The sequence below is a fragment of the Myiozetetes cayanensis genome, unplaced genomic scaffold (genome assembly GCF_022539395.1).
Source record: "Myiozetetes cayanensis isolate MyiCay16 unplaced genomic scaffold, myiCay2020 scf14, whole genome shotgun sequence".
Classification (NCBI taxonomy): Eukaryota; Metazoa; Chordata; class Aves; order Passeriformes; family Tyrannidae; genus Myiozetetes; species Myiozetetes cayanensis.
Genome location: NW_026087048.1, coordinates 591603 through 614867, shown reverse-complemented (window position 1 = coordinate 614867; position 23265 = coordinate 591603). Strand labels below are relative to the sequence as shown.

Below are 23265 nucleotides of genomic sequence, written 5' to 3'. Positions count from 1 at the left end.
TCAAGTCTCCTCCAGCCTTTTAACATCTTCCTTGATCTGTAAAGACCCGAGTTGGACTGAAAGCTTTTTTTGAGATACACTTCAGCTGTGGCAGAAACTGCTGCAGGCAGGCTGTGCTGCAGGCAGGCTGTGCTGCAATCTGCACCAGGCAGCCCCTCTGCTGCAAGAGTCTAATTCTGTTTAGAGTTGATAGTGTCTGCATTTCAGTGCAAGCTTATTTCTAAACTGAGGTTACTGTATATTTATTCACTAAGATGTCTTTAGTTTTTTATGTTTAGTTTTCTGTCCCTAAGATGTAGAAGGAACAGCTGCTCTTTGAGCTCGCAGTTTTTGGAGTCCGTGGTTCCTGAGCCAGAGTCCTGCATGGTGATGGAGGTGAATGTACATCTGGTGAGTAAAGCCAAGTCGTTTGTTTTCTAAATGCCTGAGTTCACTTTGATTGTATCCAACACACTGGGTTGGTTGTACCCAGTTTTCTGAGCAATCCAGATTACTCTGCATTAGCGTCCAATCATTTAATCTCCTAATGGTATTAATAATTCTTTGAAACACTTTCCCCTGGTGATTGATAAAAAGCTTAGTTAGTGTAGGTCTGGCCCTCTCTTGAGACAGTGGCTTGGTGATTATTTATCAGTTGAACTAATCTTTTCAAGTGATCTAAAAAGATTTGAAAGGTCTTATTTTTATAACATAATCCTGGATTTTTTAATTTTGTCCTTTCATTCTTGATTCAAGTTCCATATGAACCATTTTACTGTTGTGCCTTTTCACAGAGCATGTTTCCCTTCAATAATTGCTGTTTGACATCATCTTGAATTTGAATGGGAGATAAATCAGGTAGTAAAATAGTGTGGGGAGGAGAGATAAAAAAATCTTTGAACGTGTTTACCTGTTCTGCAGATCTCAAAGGTTTCAATATACTAATAAGCCAACCTGCCATTGGGATTTCCCTTGCTCCTGGTGCAACCATGCCATACCTGCAGACAGAGGAAAGCTCAGGGTCAGCAGAGGTTGTGGACTCTGTCCTTGCAGGAGAGCAGAGGTGCCACTGGTGCCTGTGTGGGTTGCAAGGTGCTGTGTGTGCCGTGCTGGGCAGGCAGGCCCTGCTCTGAAGCATCTGCTGTTTGGAGCGAGGTGGGATCTGAACACACCAACAGAAAATGACTAAGGAAAGGGTTTTTTCTTCTAGGGGCAATGGTAACAAGAATACTGATTGAGGACTTTGTCACGAGGCTGAGGGATGTGAATCTAAACCATTGCTACCAGTAAAATAGCAGAATTTTGCAAGTGTTGCACACGTTGTCCGTCCTATTTCAGCTCCTGTTTCCAAGAGGGCGGGTTTATTTCTAAGAACCTCCCATCTCAGTTCATAAAACCCACATTCTATCCTTGTAATAGCCCTGTACTTTAGGCAGATTATTTTAAGGACCTGGTGAGGGTGCTACATAACTTGGCTGGGATTTTTCTCTTGCTGAGTAACTTCATGCACAGGCCCGGGCACGTTCTCGAGGTCCCACCCAGTCCCTCCCAAAGCCAGATCACACCACCACCCAGAGAAGCTGGGAGTCTGAGCACAAAAACACAGCCCGTGCACAGCTGGGCTTTAAAGCTGACCACTCAGCTGTGCCTCCACTACTATTTAACAGCAGTTAAGTGGCGAACCCCTGTCTTCTTGAAACGCTTCCCCTCTCTCAGCAAACACTATGTAACATGCAATTTTTACAGTGAATTGAAGCATATTTTTACTCCTGAAATACAACCCTTCCGTTTTAGTCCTCCTTAATCATAGTGATTTTGTGGAGAATAACAAATTTTCCATTCCCGGACTTAAAACTTGATTTTTTCCTTATTTCCTTCAGTATTAATTATCCCTCCTAAAAATAGACAGGTGGAGTCCAAAAATACCCAGCGTAGCCTTACTGGAAGGTTTCTTGCAGGGATGCCAACAGCCAGATCTGATTTATTCACCCGGGCTCGTTGTTTGTGCAGACCCACCCCGCCCCAGGTTCCTGTTTCCAGCCTTGCCTCTTGTTTGCTCAGTTAATCAGCACAGCTGCCTGCGAGGGCTCCTTCGGGGGAAGCTGTCCCTTCCCCAGTCCTCAGGGAAGGCTGCAGAAGCTGGGGAATGTGCGGCTGCTTTCACACCCTCAGCTGCTGAGCTGACTCCTGTCCTGCAGGAGGGAGGTGGATGCAGGTCGTGTTTTTGAGGGCTCTGCCAACCTGCTGTGCCCGAGTGCCGGGGTCTGGCCGGGCTGCCCTGGCAGCAGGGCTGGCTGCAGCAGCACAGGGGGGACTGGCACTGCTGACCAAAACTTGCTGCTTGCTCTAAGCCGTCCTGTTTCTCCCAGCAGGCTGCAAACGCAGTTTGTGTGGCAGCCCCGGAGTGGGAAAGACTGGGATTTGTTTAATGACTTCCAAAGTTAACCAAAAGCTCGGATGTTAAACCAAACCTGCAAGGCCTTGCAACTTCACAGAGCTTTCTGTCTGTAATTTCAAAGGGTTTGAGAGGGTTCTCAACCTCAGCACTGATCAGTGGTGACTCTGCATTTTGGTGGAGAAGTCTTGGCACAGCCTGGGTTTGGGGCCAGCCACCTGTGGGTGTGCCCAGCTCAGGTGTGTGTGCCCTCTGGGCAGATCCGAGCTGTGATTCTCATCTTTAGATGTATGTCAGCGCCCAAGCATGGCATTTTCAGAGTCCCAAACTGACATCTTTTCTGCAGAGGGTGGGGCATGAGGCTTGAGAAAAAGGTTGTAGGGTCTTTGAAGTTTAAAAAATTCCTGTTGCAGTTCACTGTCTGTGGAAAATCTGGAAGGTAAGACTTTTAACCGAAGAGACTGGATAACACTTAAAAATGACGGACTGGGGAAGTGTGGCTTTCACGTTTTAACTGTTTGGGTAGTGGTGGAGAAGGTGAGCTTGATTCAAAGTGTGTGCACCAAACAGCACTGCCAGTCTCCACCTTCCTTCTTCTGCATTCAGATCACTGGCATAAAATGTGTGGTGGAAGGAGGAGGGAGGAATTTCTCTCTTCCCGTTGCTATTGTGTTTTGTTATGTTTTGTGTCTGTTCAGTTTGTCTCCAGGATCAGAGAAATGACTCAGAAAGTTATTTCCACAATAGGAGGGCATGGGAAAACACAAACATCGGTCTCTTAAAGACACACAGCCCTGTTTGTTACCCACGGACAGGCCTTGCCTTCTGTCTGTTGGAGTTGCTCCCACATGAGCTGCCTTACTCCTTCCTCTAGAACCATGACTGGATTTTGCACTTTAGGCCTTTGCTTTCGTCTCTAGAAAATGACGTAAAATTTCCTTACCCTGTACTTCTTTCTTATTTTTCTATACTTACCTTCCCCCTGTTCACCTTCCCTTCCCTGTTTACTGCGCCTCCTCTCTGCCCCTCACACTTTTCACCTCACTCCTCTCACTGTGTGCCCCCCCTCTGCCCCTCACACTTTTCACCTCACTCCTCTCACTGTGTGCCCCCCCTCTGCCCCTCACACTTTTCACCTCACTCCTCTCACTGTGTGCCTCCCCTCTTCCCCTCACACTTTTCACCTCACTCCTCTCTGTGCTGCCACAAACCCGGCGCTCCCTCAGCAGCCCTGTCTGCCCTGTCCTTCACACGGGCCTTTTCTCGTGGCATTCCAGCCAACCTGGCACTCCCACCTTCCCTCTGGGACGTGTCCCAGCCACCCCTGGCAGGCCTCAGGAAGAGCACAATGTTTAGAAGCCTTTGGGAGCTGGTGGTGGTGCCGCAGGCCCATCCCTGAGTGCCCCATCCCTGAGTGCCCCATCCCTGCTGTGCCCCATCCCTGAGTGCCCCATCCCCGAGTGCCCCATCCCTGAGTGCCCCATCCCTGAGTGCCCCATCCCTGAGTGCCCCATCCCTGAGTGCCCCATCCCTGCTGTGCCCCATCCCTGAGTGCCCCATCCCTGAGTGCCCCATCCCTGCTGTGCCCCATCCCTTCTGTGCCCCATCCCTGCTGTGCCCCATCCCTGAGTGTCCCATCCCTGAGTGCCCCATCCCTTCTGTGCCCCATCCCTGCTGTGCCCCATCCCTGAGTGCCCCAGCCCTGCTGTGCCCCATTCCCACTGTGCCCCAGCCCTGAGTGCCCCATCCCTGAGTGCCCCATCCCTGCTGTGCCCCATCCCTGAGTGCCCCATCCCTGCTGTGCCCCATCCCTGAGTGCCCCAGCCCTGAGTGCCCCAGCCCTGCTGTGCCCCATCCCTGCTGTGCCCCATCCCTGCTGTGCCCCATCCCTGCTGTGCCCCATCCCTGAGTGCCCCGGCCCTGAGTGCCCCATCCCTGAGTGTCCCATCCCTGAGTGCCCCATCCCTGAGTGCCCCATCCCTGAGTGCCCCAGCCCTGAGTGCCCCATCCCCGAGTGCCCCATCCCCGCTGTGCCCCATCCCTGCTGTGCCCCATCCCTGAGTGCCCCATCCCCGCTGTGCCCCATCCCTGAGTGCCCCATCCCTGCTGTGCCCCATCCCTGAGTGCCCCATCCCTGAGTGCCCCATCCCTGCTGTGCCCCAGCCCTGAGTGCCCCATCCCTGAGTGCCCCATCCCTGAGTGCCCCATCCCTGAGTGCCCCAGCCCTGATGTGCCCCATTCCCACTGTGCCCCAGCCCTGAGTGCCCCAGCCCTGAGTGCCCCATCCCTGAGTGCAGTGCCCAGGCAGGGTGAGGGCCCAGTGATGCAGAGCAGAAACATCAGCTCAGCAGGAACCAGGGGCACCAGCGCCCCGGAGCCTCCCTCAGCCCAGCCCTGGTGCCAAGCCCTCTCTCTCCACTGAATGTTTGCTGCAGCCAGTAGGAGCCAGAGATTAAATCTAATTCCTGCCAGTGCCAACCAGGTAGGACAGGTTGAGCCTTTCTTTACAATTATGATGAGGCAGCAATTACACTCTGGAGCTGTTTTCTCTTGGTGAGGGAGAGCTATTACTAAGCTCAGTGTTTTGGTTTTGTTAGCAGACCTTTGGGCCTGTTCTTGCCAAAACCCCCCTCAGGTTTTCTCTTTTGTTCACTGTTGTTTTCTTCGATGACTTGTTTAATATAATCTTCTTCTCAGAGTTGCCTAAAACACAGATCTGGCTCCCAAAGCCAGTGTTCAATCCTTCTTCCCTCTTCTCCTCTTGTGGTTCAGCTATCTGGGTATCCAGACTCCCTCCCTTTCCTGGTGCATGGATTGAGAAATACTAAAATAATCTCTCCCTTCATCCTCTTAGCTGTGCCAGCAGCAGGTTGTAGCCACCTAAACATGTGTCCTGCCTGCTCGAGTGCCTGTTTGACTGAGCTCTCCTCTGCTGCTCTTGGAAAAGCTGCTGCAGCCTCTGCCCATCTGTGGAGGTGCTGCCTAACTTGCTCTGAAATTCTTTAGGACACCTCACAAGTGTTCTGGTGCCGTGTAAGCCTTCCTAGTCAGGTGCTAGAAACACTTGTCTCATTGTCCTCACCTCATTTTTATTTCAGTCTCCATTTCTCTCCCTTTTCTCTCTTTTTTCTATTGACTGTATTTATATTTGTGTCACTTTTCTGTCTTGCAGCCAACCAGCAAAGCGTGCCCTGAGTGTGGTTCCTTGGAAAGCCAGGCCAGTGAACTTTAAGGTGGATTACTTTGAAGCCAGAAATGATAAACAGGTAAGTGAAAATAGGAAAACTGGAGCACTGTTGTCACTTCTCTTCTGAATTGGTGGACTGCTGCCAAGTGTATGAACATTTCACGGCACATGCTGAGTCACAGGCAAGACAGAAACCCGTGCATGCATTTAGGAACTGGAGAGGAGAAGGTTTTCTGCAGGTGAGAATGTGTTACCACACGTTTCAGAGTGGGGGTGTCTGGGTGGGGAAGCTCATAACAGTACAGGATCAAGGCAGCACAACAAAAGGGCACATCCTTTGGGAAGGAATTGGTTCTCTTTTCATTCTCCCAGCAAGTTTAGAAAGCAATCTTTGACTGCTCTTCTGGTATCAAACCCGAGGCGGATCTTTCAGGTAGGACAACTTGAAGTGCTACTCTTTGGGGCCTGTGTTCACAAACAGTGCCCAGAAGTGTTGTGGAACCTGTGTTTTCAAGAAACTTCAGACTCATTCCTTCACATCTGCAAATGCCTCATGTTTTTGAGAAAGTCACTCAAATTTTTGTTTCAATTCCCTTGGCTTTAAAATCAGGAAAGGACATTTCAAGATCCTTGTGAGATTATACTAGTGCTGCTTTGTCAGGACACTGCCACTTGTGGAGATGATAGCACAAATTCGCAAAGGCTGGGCTTGGAAAAAAAAAGCATGGCTGAGTCTCTGACCTTCAAATCATGCATATTAATCCCATAACCATCTTGTAAAGAAAAATACAGCATATACCAGCTTTGAGAAAGGAATTAAAAAATACCACTTAAAGCAGAGGAGAGTACACAACATACACAACAAACACCACAGAAGCTTCCTCTCAATGGTTAAAAAAATTCCCATTTTAAATAATAACACTGGATGAAATTTAAACAGAGATATCAAACAAAATATCAAGCCTCAAATGAACAGCAGAAACATTAACAACTGATGCTTTTTAGCTGATACACAGAGAAGGAAATGAAGAGAAAACCAATTTTTCATAGTTATAGTTTATTTTGGAAAATGTAAACGTCACTAACCATGCATACAAGTTAAGACAATATTTTACAGTTTTTAAGTTTCTTCCTTTTTCCTTTTTCTTCTTTTCTCTTGTTGCATAGGACATTATCACAATATATAATCTATGCAGTACAAAATACATAAAAAGTTACAGCTGAGCAAGAATAGGTGAACATAGAACTGTACAAGTGTAATACTTCAATGTAGTGACTTAGAGTTGAAAAGTGAGCCATGGAAGCACTCGTGTGCTGCTGGTAAAGCTGTGCAGGTGAGGATGACAGCAGCAGCCTTACAGTTCACAGAGCTGGAAGAACAGGTGTGAACATGGGCACACTCCTGGCACACGATCCCTGTCCCCCAGCCAGGCAGGAGCTCATGAACAGCACATGTGCTCACACACACGGCCCCAGCACGCACAGCACACACAAGCACTGCAGCTGTAAGCAGAGATGAAACTCAGCCACGAACCTCCAGCAGGTTCAACCTTTCCAAAGGCAATGGTGTTTGGATCCAGAGACCTGGTTCAGACTCATCACTGGATCCCTGGTTCTGCTCTGCAGATATCCCTTCATTACTCAGTGTGCAGTACAGACACACTGCTGTGTATTTATGTATACACACATACTACACAATTACACACATATATGCATTTATATATATGTGCATATGCTTATATAAATCTATATATATAAATATATATATATATATAAACACCTATACCAGTGAATGGGCTTTTGCATTCTGTATTCTGGTTTATGGGATAAACAAGTATAATTTGGTTATTTTCTTCTGCCTAAGGCTTTAGCTTTATCCCCAAAGGAGTTACAAATACACATATTCATCAGCCATTCACTGACACAGACTATATGTTAGCACCCAATGCACAAACACATGGTGTGATGGAGTAAAAGAGCACCTGCAGATTAGTTTCTAGGCATTACCTGATGAAATTAGTAAATCAAACAGCAGTGAAAAAGCATGATTTAAGCATGTAGAGTTGATTTTCCTTATTCTTCACAAACCACGTTCTCCAAAAAACAATGCACTTCACAAAGTACAAACTCTGAAGCTCCTGGCAAAGACCTGGAGAAAAGCAGTTGTGAATGGGAATAGCTCCAAACAGGTCAGCTCCTCACACAGCCTTGAGTGCCCAGCTCAGGGAAACGGAACAGGGAGAGCACTGAACGTCTGCAGAGAGGGGACTGAGCTTTGCAAGGTGTGCACAGGCTCTCACAGCTACAATTACTGCAAGGGTTAATGCAGCAGAGGAGAGGATACATACAGGAATTAGGTGTTAACCAGCAACCAGAGGCTTCTGATGACATGTCATAAATGTATACCTTTGTGGTTGTGTAAACAGATAGTATGCACGTATTATAAAAGCAAGGAACAGCTAATTTGCAGACAGAAATTTCTCTCAGAATCAAGCTGCCAGGAGCATCCCAGGCCTGCTTTCTAAGAAGCAGGATGAAAACTGAATTCACGTTGCCATTGGGCCTTTGCAGAGGATGAGGTTAATGGAAGGGGTGACTGAGTTTCTATTTTCAGGTGAGTGGTGGTAGTGAAATGATGATTTTAGCTTGCAGCCATTTCCTACAGCAAGGCAGTTCAGCTCAGCTCTTCCAGCCAAAGCCAGAATCGTGGCTGGAGAAAAACAGACAAACTTCCAGGGCTTCCTTAATAATAATAAACAACCTGTTGTTACAGGCTGAAATTCAAATGGGAAAAGCCACGATGGCAGTGTTGCTGTTGGTGGGGATGCACTCAGCAGGCTGCTGGGGCAAAGAGGAGGCAGGAGAGATGCACTGCCCCAGACCAGGGCTGGGAGCACACCTGCCCCTTGCCAGGGCAGCACTGCCTCAGTGGCACTGGGTGTGGGTGCCAGGGCTGCTTTAGATTACACCACTGGGTGAAGCAACAGGAGCAAAAATCTGAGGGTAGTTTGGATAAGCACCCAGATTTCAAAACACAATTTGAACTGGTTTGACTCCTCTCTGCAGAACTCAGGAGGACCCATCAAGAGAAGGGAGTCTGATGACCTTGCTGGTCACTAGCCATTTCTAGCAGATGCTGGGAAACACCAAACACTCTTTTCTCATATGAAAATATTATGAGAAGTTTTGTTCACGTTCAGTTTTGGAAACTACTAGTGGTTTGGAATTCATAATTTTATCCTAAAACTACGATGTATTAAACACTTAATGGAGTTCTTTCAGACTCTAGCTGGGATTTTAAAACATGGTAACTTGACTGTCACCCTAAACATGCTGAGGTATTTACAGCAAAGATGTAAAAAATGAAAAGTTTACAACCAGTTTCAGAGAATTTCCTGAAAGTGTAGCTATGTTGGCTATATGCAGTCCCATACTCTTCTCATTAAATGAAAAGACTAAACTGGAATTTTGACTTTGAACCAATTTATTTTTCCTGCTTAAACTTGGAGAATTATTAGTAATATCTATGAAGAATATATGTAAAATGTTAGTTTACTGTTTGAGTTAAAGATTACACAGATCTGTGACCCTCAGAATAGGTTGTTCCATAATCTTTATATCCTACAATCTCAGCATTAATAAACCTGGTGCAAATATTTCTTCTCCTGGCAATTATTACAACAACTTGTTTGGAACGCATGTGGTGAATTATTGAGCCCTAAATAAATGGACTGGAGCAGTTCCTCCCTTCCTGAAGATTCTCTTGTTGCAGAGGATGATGTTGTAACAAACTGAGCCTGTAATTTTTGCTGATCCTCTGTGCTCCTTTTGGTTTTGGTTATTCCCCCTGCCCTCCATGGCCCTGTATTAAGGTATAATGATAATGAGAAATGTGCTTATGACTTGTTTTGAAGTATGTGCACAAGACACAGCTGACCTGTAGAATTCCTTGAGCTAGATATCTTAAATGCCTCTTTACTCACTACAGCACAAGAACTCTTTTAGCAGTCACAGACATTATTGGAATGTGAATTCCTGTTACCTGAATTGTATCAAGTTGTTAAAATTGTGTATCTCAGTAGGTGAGATTTTAAAAAACCCCATAAAATAAGAACAGAGGAAATCTGTAGAGGCAAACAGATCTGGCTTTCCTCTAACTCACAGAGGTTGGGCAACCCCTCATATAAACAATGCTTGTCATCTTGCAAAAAACCCTAGCAATGTTCTTTCTTTTCTGTGAAATGAAGCAGTGGAACTGTGCCTCACACAACTTCCAATTCAAAAAGGAAAATTGTGGATTTCAAAGAGGTGAAATATGGAGCAAATGAACATGAAAAAATACTGAAATATCTGCACTTTGTCTTTAAGTATTTATCTATACAACTAATAGAATGTGTAGTATTAGGAATTATGTAAATATTATGGAAGTACCTATGAAACTACTTGGAAACCTACATTAGCCTCTCACAGTTAACATACAGGACAACAAAACCTTGCAAAATCGGATCAATGCAAAGCAGCAAGATACAGGGTCATTTGGAATCTGGGAGCATTCACTTAACATCAAATGACAGGTTTGGCATCGAGAGCTTCTTTTCACCATGCTACACTTAACTGCATTTATACCCTACAGTAAAAACAGGCCCCCCCAAAAATTCCAGAATCAAAAGGACCTGAATTTATAAAATGCACTCTCAGACCAGACAAACCAAGGAAAGTGTCTTTGCTGCCAGTGAGGTCTTCAGTACATCACAATGCTCCTGGGGTTTTGCTATATTTTCTACCACGTAAAACATAAAAATCCATCTCCTTCTGCTCTATCTAGTGTCAAATATTTGAAAGGTCTTGAAAACTAGCTAATATTCCCTTTCTGTTATCAAGCAGTTATTCAGAAATAAGAGCACCTTGCTTTATGCTGGTATGTGTATTTTTGAGAAACCTGTAGTAGTGCTGAGCTGTAGTCACTTTAATTTAAAACTTAATGCATATTTTACTTTTCCAGTCAGAAGATAAACCTTATGATTTTCACTTCCTTTTATCAGCAACCACAATCTTGATGCAACAAAATACAGAAACTATGTCTTAGCCAATTTGTCTTTCTAAGACACAGCTGTACAGCAGGTAAGTACCTTGATAACAGTTTTGGTGGGCACTGGTTCAGTAATGCTATTTCCACAATTCCTTTAAAAAATAAAAAGAAAAGAGAAAGAAATTGTTCAAGTCTGGGTGGTTTGATCTGAAGACTCTGTTGGTCCCATACTGAGCAGGCAGTGCAGAGAGCTTAAGAACTTGGAGAGTGTGATGACAGAAAGCCTCCGAGACTCCAGGCCACCTTGCAAGAAAATGTTACCCAGTGTAAATACGTTTCTTCATGATTTAGGTTACTTACTTTTAAGGCATCTTGTTTAAATGTTTTTCTCAAATTTTTTTCTAGCATGAAACCAACAAACAAGTTTATCAACCTCACAGAGATTTTTGCAATAGAAAGTTGGTTTTGGAGCATCTTCAGCATGAAGTGAAAAGACGGCTCACCATCAAAAGCAGAGGGCAGCTTGAAGAAAGACAAGACTTCTGTTTGGACACTCCCCAACATAGGTATCTAATGAGGAAAACAAACAATGGAAGAGTCTGGTACTACATTCCAGTATTGGTTTGGTTTCTGCACTGTTTGTTTGTTTGTTTGTTTCCCCAATATGTGAAATAACCTAACAAAAAGCTTCTGAGTGCAATTATATTTACAGAGTAAGGCCGTGGTTAGGGTGTGCCTTCATTGTAATTATTGTGTAACATAAATATCCATCCCTGAGAAAGGAGAAGGGGGACACAAATCCAACACAGTTCGTTCGTAAGCGTATGTACACTCATGTTGTGCAATCCCGTCTTATAAACTACTTTGACACCTGAGGTGAATTAAGTGGGGCTTTTTCCTTTTTTTTTTTTTTTTTAATTTTTCTCATTTTCTTATAAAGAATAACGACGAGGATCCATAAATGGTTGCAAAATAGATGAACTACTGAGACAGCAGGAGTCACTAAGTGTAACACGTTAAGTCTGTCCGTCCGTGAGGTTACAATAGCCACTTGTGTGGTCGGGCAAAGAAAATGTGACTAGAAATCGCAGTGGGAGGAAGCTGTTTACTGATTTTTTACGCAGGGGAGGGAGCCGGCAGAGTTTTCCAGAGGTGTGCAGCACCAGCCGAGGTCCCTGGGCGGCCTACGGGGAGCTGGCGGGGCTCAGCGTGGGGCTGGAGGCGTCCGAGCGGCTGTAGTCGCTGAGGGAGCCGGCCCTGCCGGCCCTGGAGCCCGGCCGGCCCTGCAGCATTCCCGGCTGGAAGTTGGCGTGGCGCCGCGCGTGCTTGGTGAGGTGGTCGCTGCGCATGAAGCGCTTGTCGCAGAGCGGGCAGCGGAACCGCTTCTCGCCCGTGTGGGTGCGGTGGTGCCGGGCCAGCTCGTCCGAACGCGCGAACTTCTTGGTGCAGCCCGGCCAGCTGCACTCGAAGGGCCGCTCACCTGCGGGAGGCACACACGGCACGGTTAGACGGGACACCCCGGCGGGGGGAGCACAGAAAGGCCGGGGGCGAGGCAGAGCCGCGAACTGCATGGGGAAGGTGATGTGCCCTCTGCTGCTCTGGTATTCCTGCCCAGCAAACAGTACTGCCCGTCCAGCCAGCGATAACACCTGATTTGATAACTGCGTCCTCAGGGACGCCGGGCTCCTGATGCTTTCATGGAAATCACATCTGAAACCTCCTGTGCTCTGCTGGACTTCATTACTTGATAATATCTGTACTGAGCTTTATAGTGTATTCACTTACTCCTCCAAGCTGTCCCTACGTGTCTGACTCAATGCTGAGGTTCAGAAGGTGTGATGAAGTCTGCCTCTTCCGCTATTTAAAAGCAATTTTGGTAAAAATGCAGAATGGCAATGCTGAGGCACTGGATATGAGGCTCTCACCTTGCATTCTCCACAGCCACACCTGTGTTTTCTGCACCTGCTACAAAGCACTGTGGTTTCTCGTGTTCCCTGCCTTGAGCCTCCTTCAGAAGGGAGGCAGGGAGCACTGTATTCCAGCCAGGTAAATGTGTCACATTGAAGGGCCCAGCTTCTGTCAGCAGCTCAGCTAACCCACCACACTGAAGGTCAGCGGTGCCTGGTGAGCCCAAGGAGCAGTGACCTGGTGAGCTGCTGCGGTTCTGAGCCCTCCCAGGACTGATGCTGTGCTGGAGCTCTGCACTTGGGCACTGTGGGAGATGTGCAGCCTGAGAAGCTCTGCACGTTGTTGTTGGGCAGATGGGTATCTGGAATGTATTCCCCACTGATGTGCTGCGTAGCCCTGGGCACCTCACATTGTTTCCATTCTTAGCTTCTCCGTTTGATAAAAACAAAAACACTGAATCATGAAATGTGCTGCTACTTCTGCATATTGCTTTGGTTCTTACTGTCACTGAGTCTGAACATCTCATATTCCTTATTTGTTACTAATCAAGACCACATTATTTTGTGAATACACAGAGAATTTTTCATAGTTATAATTTTATTACCTTCCTACTCGCACTAATCCTAATGTTTCTAATTCTGAATAGCCAGTTCAAGAGGCCTAGAGAGCTATATAAATTCTGTGGCAAAATAAGAAAGAAAAGTTCTCCCCACATTACACTAAATAGGAAACAGTGAAAGAAATTAGCCTTCTGGAGATATTCAATACACCTTAATTAAAACAGAGAGCAAAATTGACCCCAGCAAGTCTTCAATCTAAGCTGCCAATACTGTGCTTTAAATTCACAGATTTGGCTGTAACATTTATCTCAGGATCTACTTAGGAGGCTCCTGCTCAGAAAAATAGTTTTACAGGTTCCTCTTCTCTCTGTTCATGAAGAATGTCTCAATGAACAGATAGGCAAGCCCTTTTTTAAATAGGATTTTGTTCAAGAATCTGGAGAAAGCAAGTGTTCCTGATATTTCATTGAGTATTTGGGAGAAGGATCAAGTCTCATTAGACCAGCTGTTCTTAAGCACCTTTGGTGGATTTCATTACCCCTCCAACTACACTGCACAACACAGATGTTCTGAAGCAGGACTGTGTAAGGCCTCTGTTAGCCAGCACTAATAGTCAGGTGATGAAGGTATTGCACAACTTTTCTCCCCCTCTCCCCGCTGCACATCAGATCTGGATGAGAACATTCAGGTTCCTACTCACCCCGATTTGATATTAATGATGGTGGTGAGGATTTGGGTGCTGAGCCAAAAAAATGTGCTGTCTTCCAGTCCATGTTTACTCTCCTCTGTCCTCCACCCTCCTAGGGACAGTTTTTCCCCTCAGTCCTCTCTAGTCTTGATTTGATATTTTCTTGGTAGTTGTCTTTAAGTTTCTCGGTCAAGTGGTTTTCTACTAACAGCTGGCATCACTCTAGTAGTGGTAATAGTTCTCCAGAGTGTTTCCCAGCTTTGTTGAGGTTCAGCAATTCCTCTTCAAAGAAAAACTGTATTGTGAGGAAATGCTGGATGCCTTGTGTCAAGATATGAGAGTCATTATTGTTCATAAAAAATTATTACACAGTCTGGAACAAAGTTGCTGCAGGGTATTAATTAAGACAAGACCGAGTTGCTGCTCCAAAACCACACATGGAAATTCACAGCCTGTCATCATTCTCATCTCTCAAACAGAAGGGATGTGGTTTTCTGTGCAGGTAAGTTATATAAATGTCCTTTTACCAGCAGTAAAGCAATCAACAGAATGAGAGATTCTATGACTTGATTGCCCAATCTCGTTAAGGAACAGGCAGCCACAGTACAACGTTCTTGCATAAGCAGTGGCCCATGGACATGTGCTCAGCAGAGAGCTCTCACCACTAAAATGGCTGCACACAACACAGCAAGGATTCTTTCAGCTCCATTTAGGCAAGGCCAAAGTCAGAATTCCACCTTTATACCCCGAGTGCAGAGTGTGATCTTACAGATTAATGCAGAAATGTCATCAAATATGGCAGGAAACACATTAAGCATGTGAATACGTATGTTGAGAGTGTCAATGCTGTGCCTGGGCAGCAGCATTATCTTTGTGCATTATGAGCCTTACTAGCAGGTCTCAAAGAGTGGTAAGTCTCCAAAAGGTAAAGATGCTTGAAAAAAATGAACCAAAAAGCAACTCAGGCTTCTCTACTCTTTGGAGAGGCAGGTGAGAGATGCTTTTAAGGCACTTGGAATATTGTAAGGAAGGAATATTGTAAATTATTCTTTCACAATTTGAAATAAATTTGGATTTCCATGTTCCAAATCCCACTAAACAGCAATCTTTCTAGCTCCTTCTCCAGAGCACATGACACCACATAACTTGTGTTTAGAGCTGCACAAGCTGATGGGAAGACATCACATTTGAGAATTGAATTCAGCTGATCTTAAGTGAAAATTATACAAACAAGAACATTTTTGGCTTTTTCCTGAACTCCACGCAGTCCAAAACCCAAAGTGTGTAAAGCTGCATTAAGAAGCTTGCAGTGCCCAGTGAGTGAAAGTACGTGAGCAGTGCAGGTGCACCGAGTCCTGAATTCATTCCAGAGCACAGACCTGGCTGCTCGTGCTGCTCGCATTGTCTGGCAGAGCTGCCTGCCAAGGCAAACATGGAATTGCCTGGGCTATAGAAACAGAATTAAAAAAAGGCACCTCTCTCCTCTCTTGCTGGAAGGGATTCAGAAGCATCTAGAGCCAGCCTGTTCTCTATAAAGGTCCTTTGTATTATTCTGTACTTGTCAATCATTATAAATATTGAGGTAACTGTATGTAGATATGGGAAACAAAAACTACAGAGACTGTGAACCAGATCTGATGTCTAAATCTCTTGATTTGTACTGTACTTTCAGTGCACGTGTAGTTTTAAGGACTCCTTTCCTCTGGAGGGGCACTGCTGTACAGAGCTGGAATGATCTTCTGCTTCACCAGTTCACCTGTCTGATATCCAGCATTTGAGTATCAGGTAAAAAAAGATACCAAGTACTGTGTAGGCCTGAGCATACTTTAAAAATAACCTCCTGCTGACTGAAATGCCCAGGCAGTTTGAGACAACTGTGATTCCAAGCATTTTGTGAAGTACAATGCAAGGATTATTAGGCAGTTGTGTCTGAACAGTGTGAAGGGTGGTATCTGCTGCCCTACAGATGAGCGTACTAGCAAGTCAAACCACGTACTAGGGGGTATTTTTTCAATTTAACTCATGGAATAACTCTGCACATTATGTTAAGCTCTTCCAGCATATGCCAAGGACATGCAATAACAAAGAAATTTGTATCCTGGGAATTCCACAAGTGCCTGCAAAACCAGAAATGGTAAGCCAGAAACAATTTTCTGTGATCTTTAATCTGTTCTGCTGCTTCACAGAACAGCATTGTATGCTGTTATAAAAAGAGACAAGAAACCTGAACATGCCACTGTGTGCTATTCTTATATTTCTACATTTTCATCTATATAATTAAGAGTATATTTGGAAACACAGATCAGCAGGCTGGGTGGGGAGGATGAGGGCCAGACACTTAAACAGAGATGTGAGAGAAGCAGCCTTCCTCCAGGAGAGGAAATGCTATCCTGGGAAAGAACATTCAGCCAAGCAGGCTGTGCTGCTTGAGACTGGATGTTATTGGGGGAAAAAAAACCAAAACAGAGAAAAGGTCATCATTCCATACCACTGATATTTATGAATATTTTAATTTATGTTATTCTCTTTGTTTCTAAAGAAGTCCTTTTGCATGGCCAAAAGCAAGTCCTTAACCTTCTCGGTGCAAGAGAGAATAATGCATAGCTTTGATCTTAGACAAATGGTGCTTTCTTTAGTATTTTAAAAAGGATCAAAAAATTCCAAAGCCTCACAATTTCTAATTCCTATAAAATGAAACTAGTTACTTTTAAATTAATGATTTGGGGAGTGATATAACCAGGTAATGCAAATGCAGCAGTATTTTACATCTGCAGCTGTGTGCCTGTACAACAGCTTTTGGGTATCCTGTTCACACCCATTTAACAGAGGTAGCAAATTCAGCAACATTAAACTTCACTAGTCCCTGGGAAATTAGGATGTTCTAGTAATGTTCTCAGTGAAAAGAGGAGTTAGAGGGTGAATTTGACTGTCACTAGACACTGGAAACCCAAGATGGGAGTGTGGTGTGAATGTCCCAGTCCAGTGAGAGCTCCAGCTGCAGTTCCCATGTCAGCACACCCTGGGACACACGAGGGCCTGGGCTGCATTAGGACCTGCTGACAGAAGCAGGCAAGTTCTGCTAATTCCATTATCTGTCAGGGACCTTTGTTTTAGGAACTGGAGTTCTCAGAATTGCAGCAGGGACAGAGCCAGGCATATACAACCTCACTTCAAAGTAGGCACATCTTTATTTTGATCTTAAGAAGCCCAGTCATTAAATTAATAATTGGATTGTTGTTTTCTGTGTGCATAGGAAACTCCTCCCGAGCAGGAGCTGCAGCAACTGCCATAAAATGCATCACTGAAATGCTTGGTTTATTTTCTGTACCTTAACATTTTCATTAACTTATTTAGACACGTATGAATATGTCTTGAAAGGGGAATTTACATGTGTGGCAAGTTTACATTTCAAGTGAATCTGTGTTACTGTTTGCTCTGGAAGTCTGGTATTGCTCCGTGTGGGAGCACAGCTCTCACCATGTGATTCATCTGTTAACCACAGCTGACCAGAGCACCTCAAACAGCAAATGCTGAGCACCGTGCTCAGGTACTGTAGTGATAACGGCTGCAAAGAAAAAAGGTCAGTAGTGAAAAATACCTGCCCAGTCAGGTCTGCCCCAGAACCCAAATAGCTTCTTTCCTCTGTTCCATGCAGATGTCTGGTCCTCTTACAAACACCACCACTCACTCTCACCAGAATGGAAACAATCTTTTTTTCTTTCCTTTTTTTTTTTTTTTTTTTAAACAGATTAGGTTTTATCAGTGATATTCTAGGCTTTTATTTCAAGGTTGTTCAATAATGGCTGAAAATTCAGTTTACACTAATTTTAACTACTTAACTGCATTTTTATCAGCCACATTTGCTTCTCTTTTGTCAAAGCACAATCGTTCTAACCTATTCCAGCTTTCTTTTTCCCCAGGACCCTCCATCACATAATCAGTTGTCTAAAATACACATTCCATGGCTTTACCGAGTATCTTTTTAAACAGGGATGCCCAAGCTGAACTGCTCTGTGTGAGGTTCTATAGCTTGGCATTTTTTAAATATCCATGTTTTTTATTCTGCATCTCTGCACAGCAAATCAAGAATCATCTGAAATCTGAACCTTTTAGCTTTACCACGTCATTTTCTGCTTACCATGTTAGCTCCTGACTGACTCCTGCTTAGTTCTGGCCTTCTCTCTGCTGCAGGGCAGCCCTGTGTGCTCAGGAAATGAAGCCCTGTGTTCCACTCCCAGCTCAAACCTCGTTCTGGGCCACTTCACACACCCAGTGAGTAGCTGGAAGTTGTGTTCCAGGAGCTGGAAATTAAGTCTTACAGCAAATTGGCTTTAAAATGAAATGGGCATAAATTCCATTAAAAAGAAATATTGCTACATCCTTTGCTAAGGTTTTGAATGAAGGAGTGAAATAAAGGTTAGAGCTATGGGGATAACTTTTTTCATGCTCAGTTGAAAAATTAAAAAAACTTCTAACTGCATAAGAATTTAACAAAGGAGCCCACAGTAATTTTATTTTTAGTTGATCAAAATGTCTTACTTCTTTTGGTGTGTTTTTTTTATAACACTATTTTAATTCCTTTAGCTTTGGGGACAGTTTTCGAGACAATGATGATGTTAATCTGAAATGAAGTAATGAAACACACTAGCACAATTTTTCTGAAATTAAAAAAAGTCAGTCTAAACTATTTTCTGACTACTTGTCAGGGAAAAACTGTTCAGCAAAAAGTGTAGTTTCTGTAGTTCCTGCTAGTAAAGAAATGCAAAGTTTTTAATATTCTTCATTAACATTTTTTGGCAGCTTTCCCTCCATGAAGATTAAATGCCTCACATTTTTATTAAGTGACTAACTGGAGATCTGATCTTTTAAGAGAACAATTTCATTTGTGTTTTCAACTTCCATTGAACTCGCTGTGTTTATAAGCACAAGGGAATTCCAAAGACAGCCAACAAGGGGCTAAACAGCCAAGGGTAAGGACCATGAATAGTCTGTCCTCTACTTAACAGAGAAATCTTGGAGTAGATTTTAGATCTGTGCTGAAAATGTGACTCTGCCTTCTGGCACGGCAGTATGACCCAGAGAGTCTGAGGTGATTCCCTACAACATGTTGAGGATGAGGAACATTTTCCAGTGTTACGTTTCATTTCCTTGTACTTTTGTCCTCTGGAGTCATGCCAGAAAGACCAAGCATATTTTCCCAACAGGTATTTTTATGATCTTCTCTGCACTGGTATCAAGTGTTAAGAGTTGCACAGACAGATAGTGCAGTCTGTTTGGTTTTCTTCTTTCTAGCTGTGTTTACACCATAGTCTTTCCCTGCTAATACTGGGCTTTCCCTGTGTAGTTTTCCCTTCCTGCTTTCACAAGTTTCTGCCTTAGCTCTTCTCCTTTCCTTACACAACTCCTCCCTGTCTTGTGTGTTCTTTTGAAACTACAGAAAATCAGCTGCCCTAGGCCAGGGGTTTGTGAAGCTCTGAAGTCAATTATACAGAGTACATCAAAACACAGCTGGGTGGGTGGGTGGGGTGAGTGGGTGTGTTAAATATGTTCAAGAGTTTTTGTCTTGAAGCTCAACCAGATAAAAAATCATGAAGGTGAGTTTAGCCTTCAAGATTCCTCCCTTTTATGATGGGGTCTAGATAATGGACACAAATCTTTGAAATACATCCTCTCTTTAGAAGTGACAGGACTATTTAAAACTACTTTAGCAAAGAGGCTGAATTAACTGAATTGATCCAAAGGCACTTTTATAACTTTCTGCATAATTAATTAACCTAGTCACGTGCTCACCACTTCAGCATCAACGTGTGCATCTCATGGCACAGTCTGACACATCAGTAGAATCCAGCAGAAAGACAACTGTGAAACTAAAGGCTGAGAAAGGGAGAGCAGGCAAACAGAGACCTGTGTGGTGTCTAAAACACCCCCATGGCTTAGGGATTCCTCATCACTCTTCTAACCAGGGGTCACGGGCTACCTGGAGCTGCCAGCAGAATGATGGGACTTCATTGAGTAAAGGGAGGTGAGGGCACCCTTGGTTTTGCTGCCCTCCCCAGCCTCCCATCACAACACTGCTGGGAGCCACGATGAGATGGGGAAGAACCAATATTCTTGTTGGTATCTAAACCATGGAAATTTAGCAAAACAGCTCAAAATTCTTAGCAAAGAGTTTCTGGGGGAGTTTCTGATCATACACAAGGGCAGTAATAGCAGGTCCTTTTGGGGGTCAGTTTGCTCATTGGTCCTTTGGGTGTTCAGGTGTAAGGTAAGCAAGAGATGCACACGTATGGTTTCTCCTCACAGAAGTACCATCAGCATTAAGGATGTTCCCCACATCTCACAGGGCAGATAAAGTTTTCTTTGCATGCCTAGAAAAAGCAATGCACAACTTTGTAGCAGGAACTGTATCTTCCAGAAGGCCTTGTCAAAGTCTGCATAAATAGTATTTCTCTTGACCCTTTTCTGTCATATTTGCTGTAGTTTTGCTGTGTGGCTGCACTAACAGCATGTACACTTCAAAAGCACTACAGCAATACCTCTTAGTCTGTAAAGCTGTGAGTACCCAAAACTTCAGCTGTCTCTTACAAAGGTAAATGGTAATTTGCACAATTGTATGAGATGATGTTTACAGTGTATGCCATTTCAAAGATAAGGTAGAAGTCTCCTTATAGTTCTATATGGATTTATCATTGTTATCTAATGCTGCTCTTTGGAGATTCTGTCTGAAGCCTAAAGTTCACTATTTTACTCTCTTTCCCAAAAGTTCACTAAACTGGAGACCCTCCAAAGAGGGAAAGAGAGACATGTGAGCCATTAGATAGCCAGGAGGCTGGAAGCTTCCCCTACCTGGCAGGGACAGCTTCTCCATGCAGGGCAGTGTGCAGGCTGGAATGGGCCCTGCAGGGATCTCTATCGATCCTGCTTCCATTAAGTGCAGTGCCTTTGTTTACAGGGATTTTGGCCACATCCTGTTCTATTAGCAGCATTTTTGCACTCTCTTGATGGAACCTGTGGGTAAATAATGCTCTTTTACTGAATACCAATGACAGGCCTAACTTAAAAAATGAAAGGCAACAGTGTCAAAGAGCTAATGCTCTAAAGCAATACAAACTAAATGGTGGGTTTTCTGTCATCAGAGTTAAGCACCTGCAATTGCTGTACATAATTTCTCCTCAGTAAGCCTAAAACTTCCTATCTCAGAGGCATTAAATCCCAGACCAGTGCTCAGTAAAACAGCTGAAATTCACTAATTTAAAAGAGCAGCAACTTCCACTTGGTTTTGTCTCTCCTGTGGCTTGTTCCAAGAATGGAGATCAATAGCTGACCCTTTGCCTTTGCACTTAAATGCCAGATAATTAAATTGTGTTCTGCTGAAATGATGAAGTGATGAATTCTGGGGAGAGGAAGATGTGTCTTTGTGTCATTTGCAAACCACACTGAAGTATCACACTTTGCAAAGAGGGGATCTCTGAGGCTTAGTACGGTAGCCCTTTAATTACTGTATTTCTCTGGTTTGTTCTACTCACATCTATGAATGTAATGAAGAAGATGATTATTAAAATATCTCCTGTGAGTAGAAAATAAAAAACCACAGTAAATAGAACCTCTGAACACAGCTAGGTATTACTGAATGACAAAACTAAAAGATGGGGGAATTTTTTTCCTTTTCCATTGGTCAATTATACTTTTAACTAAATATACTTGAAAAGAATACTGGGGTCGAAACACCAAAAAATCTATGTGCTCATCAGCAACTCTGACTCGTTGCATCACCCTAGCAAAGGAATTTCTGGCTAGAATTCTTGCCTTGAGCCAAAACCCTGTTGTTTAAGGGGCTCTTTTCATTCCTTACATACGAAGATTGTCTTCAGCATGGGTCAGAGAAGTCTGGCCTCTTAGACACTAACATCCATGAAGGTTTGTGGGATTTGATTATTTTTCTGTCGTTGAAGAGTCAGTTCAAACCTCTTCAAGTGGCAAGGGACTAGAGGAGGGCTCTCCAAATGTATGTAATAATAAGCACAGTGTTTTTATCAAATGAGTCCAGTTAGAACTTGCAAGTAATAATGTGGACCTTGACGAGTATGTTTGCTGGACTGAGGTCTGTTTAGCCATCTGCAGTCTCGTGTTCCTTCTGTTGCAACATGCTAACGTGCTGATTTGTTGTCTGCTACAAGCTGGTGATTTCGGCTGCAGCACTCCCCCTCTGTTAGAGCAAATAAGGTGATTAATGACAATGTTATGCAGACAGCAACTGCAGCCAAGAAAACAAACTCCCCAGACTTGATTCTTCCTCCTCCAGGAGAAAAAAGTCTTACTCATAGCTGAAACAACGGAACCAAAGGCATCTACAGGAACATGGAGTTAAGGTACCAACAGAAACACAAGGTTTCCATTACAAACTTCTGTCTGGATCTTGTCAGTGCTACCTCAGAATTGCTCTGCAAACTCACAACTCCAGATCAGGCACCTGAGTGTCAGCAGCTCCACAGGAGCTCTAGAGCAGTACCCTCCTTGGCAACCTGGCCTTCTTCAGCCCACTCCTCACAATGGAAAAAAAGGGTACAGGCTCCGGATAGGAGACTTCCCCCTCTGAACCCAGGCTGTGCTACCTCTTTGTGGAACCCAGGGTCGTGTCCCAGCAGAGCTCACAGGCTGCCAAACTGTCTCATGGTGGGTCAGCACACAGAGAAATTGGACATGTAGCACAATTAACGGGTAGGTCAAATGGCAGAAAACAAAATGCCACATAGTGACTTCCAAAAGTCGTAACTTTTTTTGGTGATTCTGTTGTGAACACATCTCCACAGATAACTGTGCTCCTTTCTTGAGCAATATGATAACCTTTCTTCCCTCAGCTTTCAGTGTGGGACACAGGTTACTCCTTGCTTGTCTGAAAATGCAATGGCTTTCTCTCTCTATCTGAAAGTACTGTTACCTAGTCCTTGATGGAAACTTTTAGTTAGCTTACTTGGATGGTCTGAAATTTTGATCTCTCTGAGTTCTAATGGCTGTGGGAGAAAGGAACTTAAAGATCAGATCAAAGCTAAAAACTTGAACCTGAAGATGCTTGTATTGCAACAATGTCTGAAATCAAACTGAAACATCATAAACCATCCCTGTCTGTACCATGACCACAGAAACGACTTCTGTAGATGTTGAGGCTGCTTTCAGTGAAAGTTTTGTTGAGGCTGCTTTCAGTGAAAGTTTTGTTGTGGCTTTCAAAAAATGTGCATGGTAATGTTCCTGATCTCTGGTTCAACTGTAATGTTTTAAGTGGGAGAGCAATTAAATAGGTAATGACAAATTATATTAATCTGGTGTGAACTGTGGATTAATTCATTCTGAAATCATGACACTTTGGCTATATGAGCTCTGCCCCAGCTCTTGTGTGAATAATTGCAGAGAAGGAATTATGACCCCATGAATCAGTTTTTTCTGTTGACATATCAATGATTCTTTTATTATTCTATTCTACTAAAAACAGAACAGTGCTTGTAAAAGCAAAGCTTATCAAAT

At 44.0% G+C, this 23265-nt stretch overlaps 1 protein-coding gene across 1 annotated transcript in view; it reads right to left on the bottom strand.

Annotated features, from left to right (window-relative positions):
- Positions 1-6331: 6331 nt before the first annotated feature.
- KLF13 (KLF transcription factor 13) overlaps positions 6332-23265 on the bottom strand; it is a 31142-nt gene continuing 14208 nt past the window's right edge. The window contains exon 2 of the mRNA XM_050309884.1: positions 6332-12070. Coding sequence (XP_050165841.1) covers positions 11775-12070 — 296 coding nt within the window. The 3' untranslated portion in view covers positions 6332-11774. The remainder of the gene's footprint in view (positions 12071-23265) is intronic.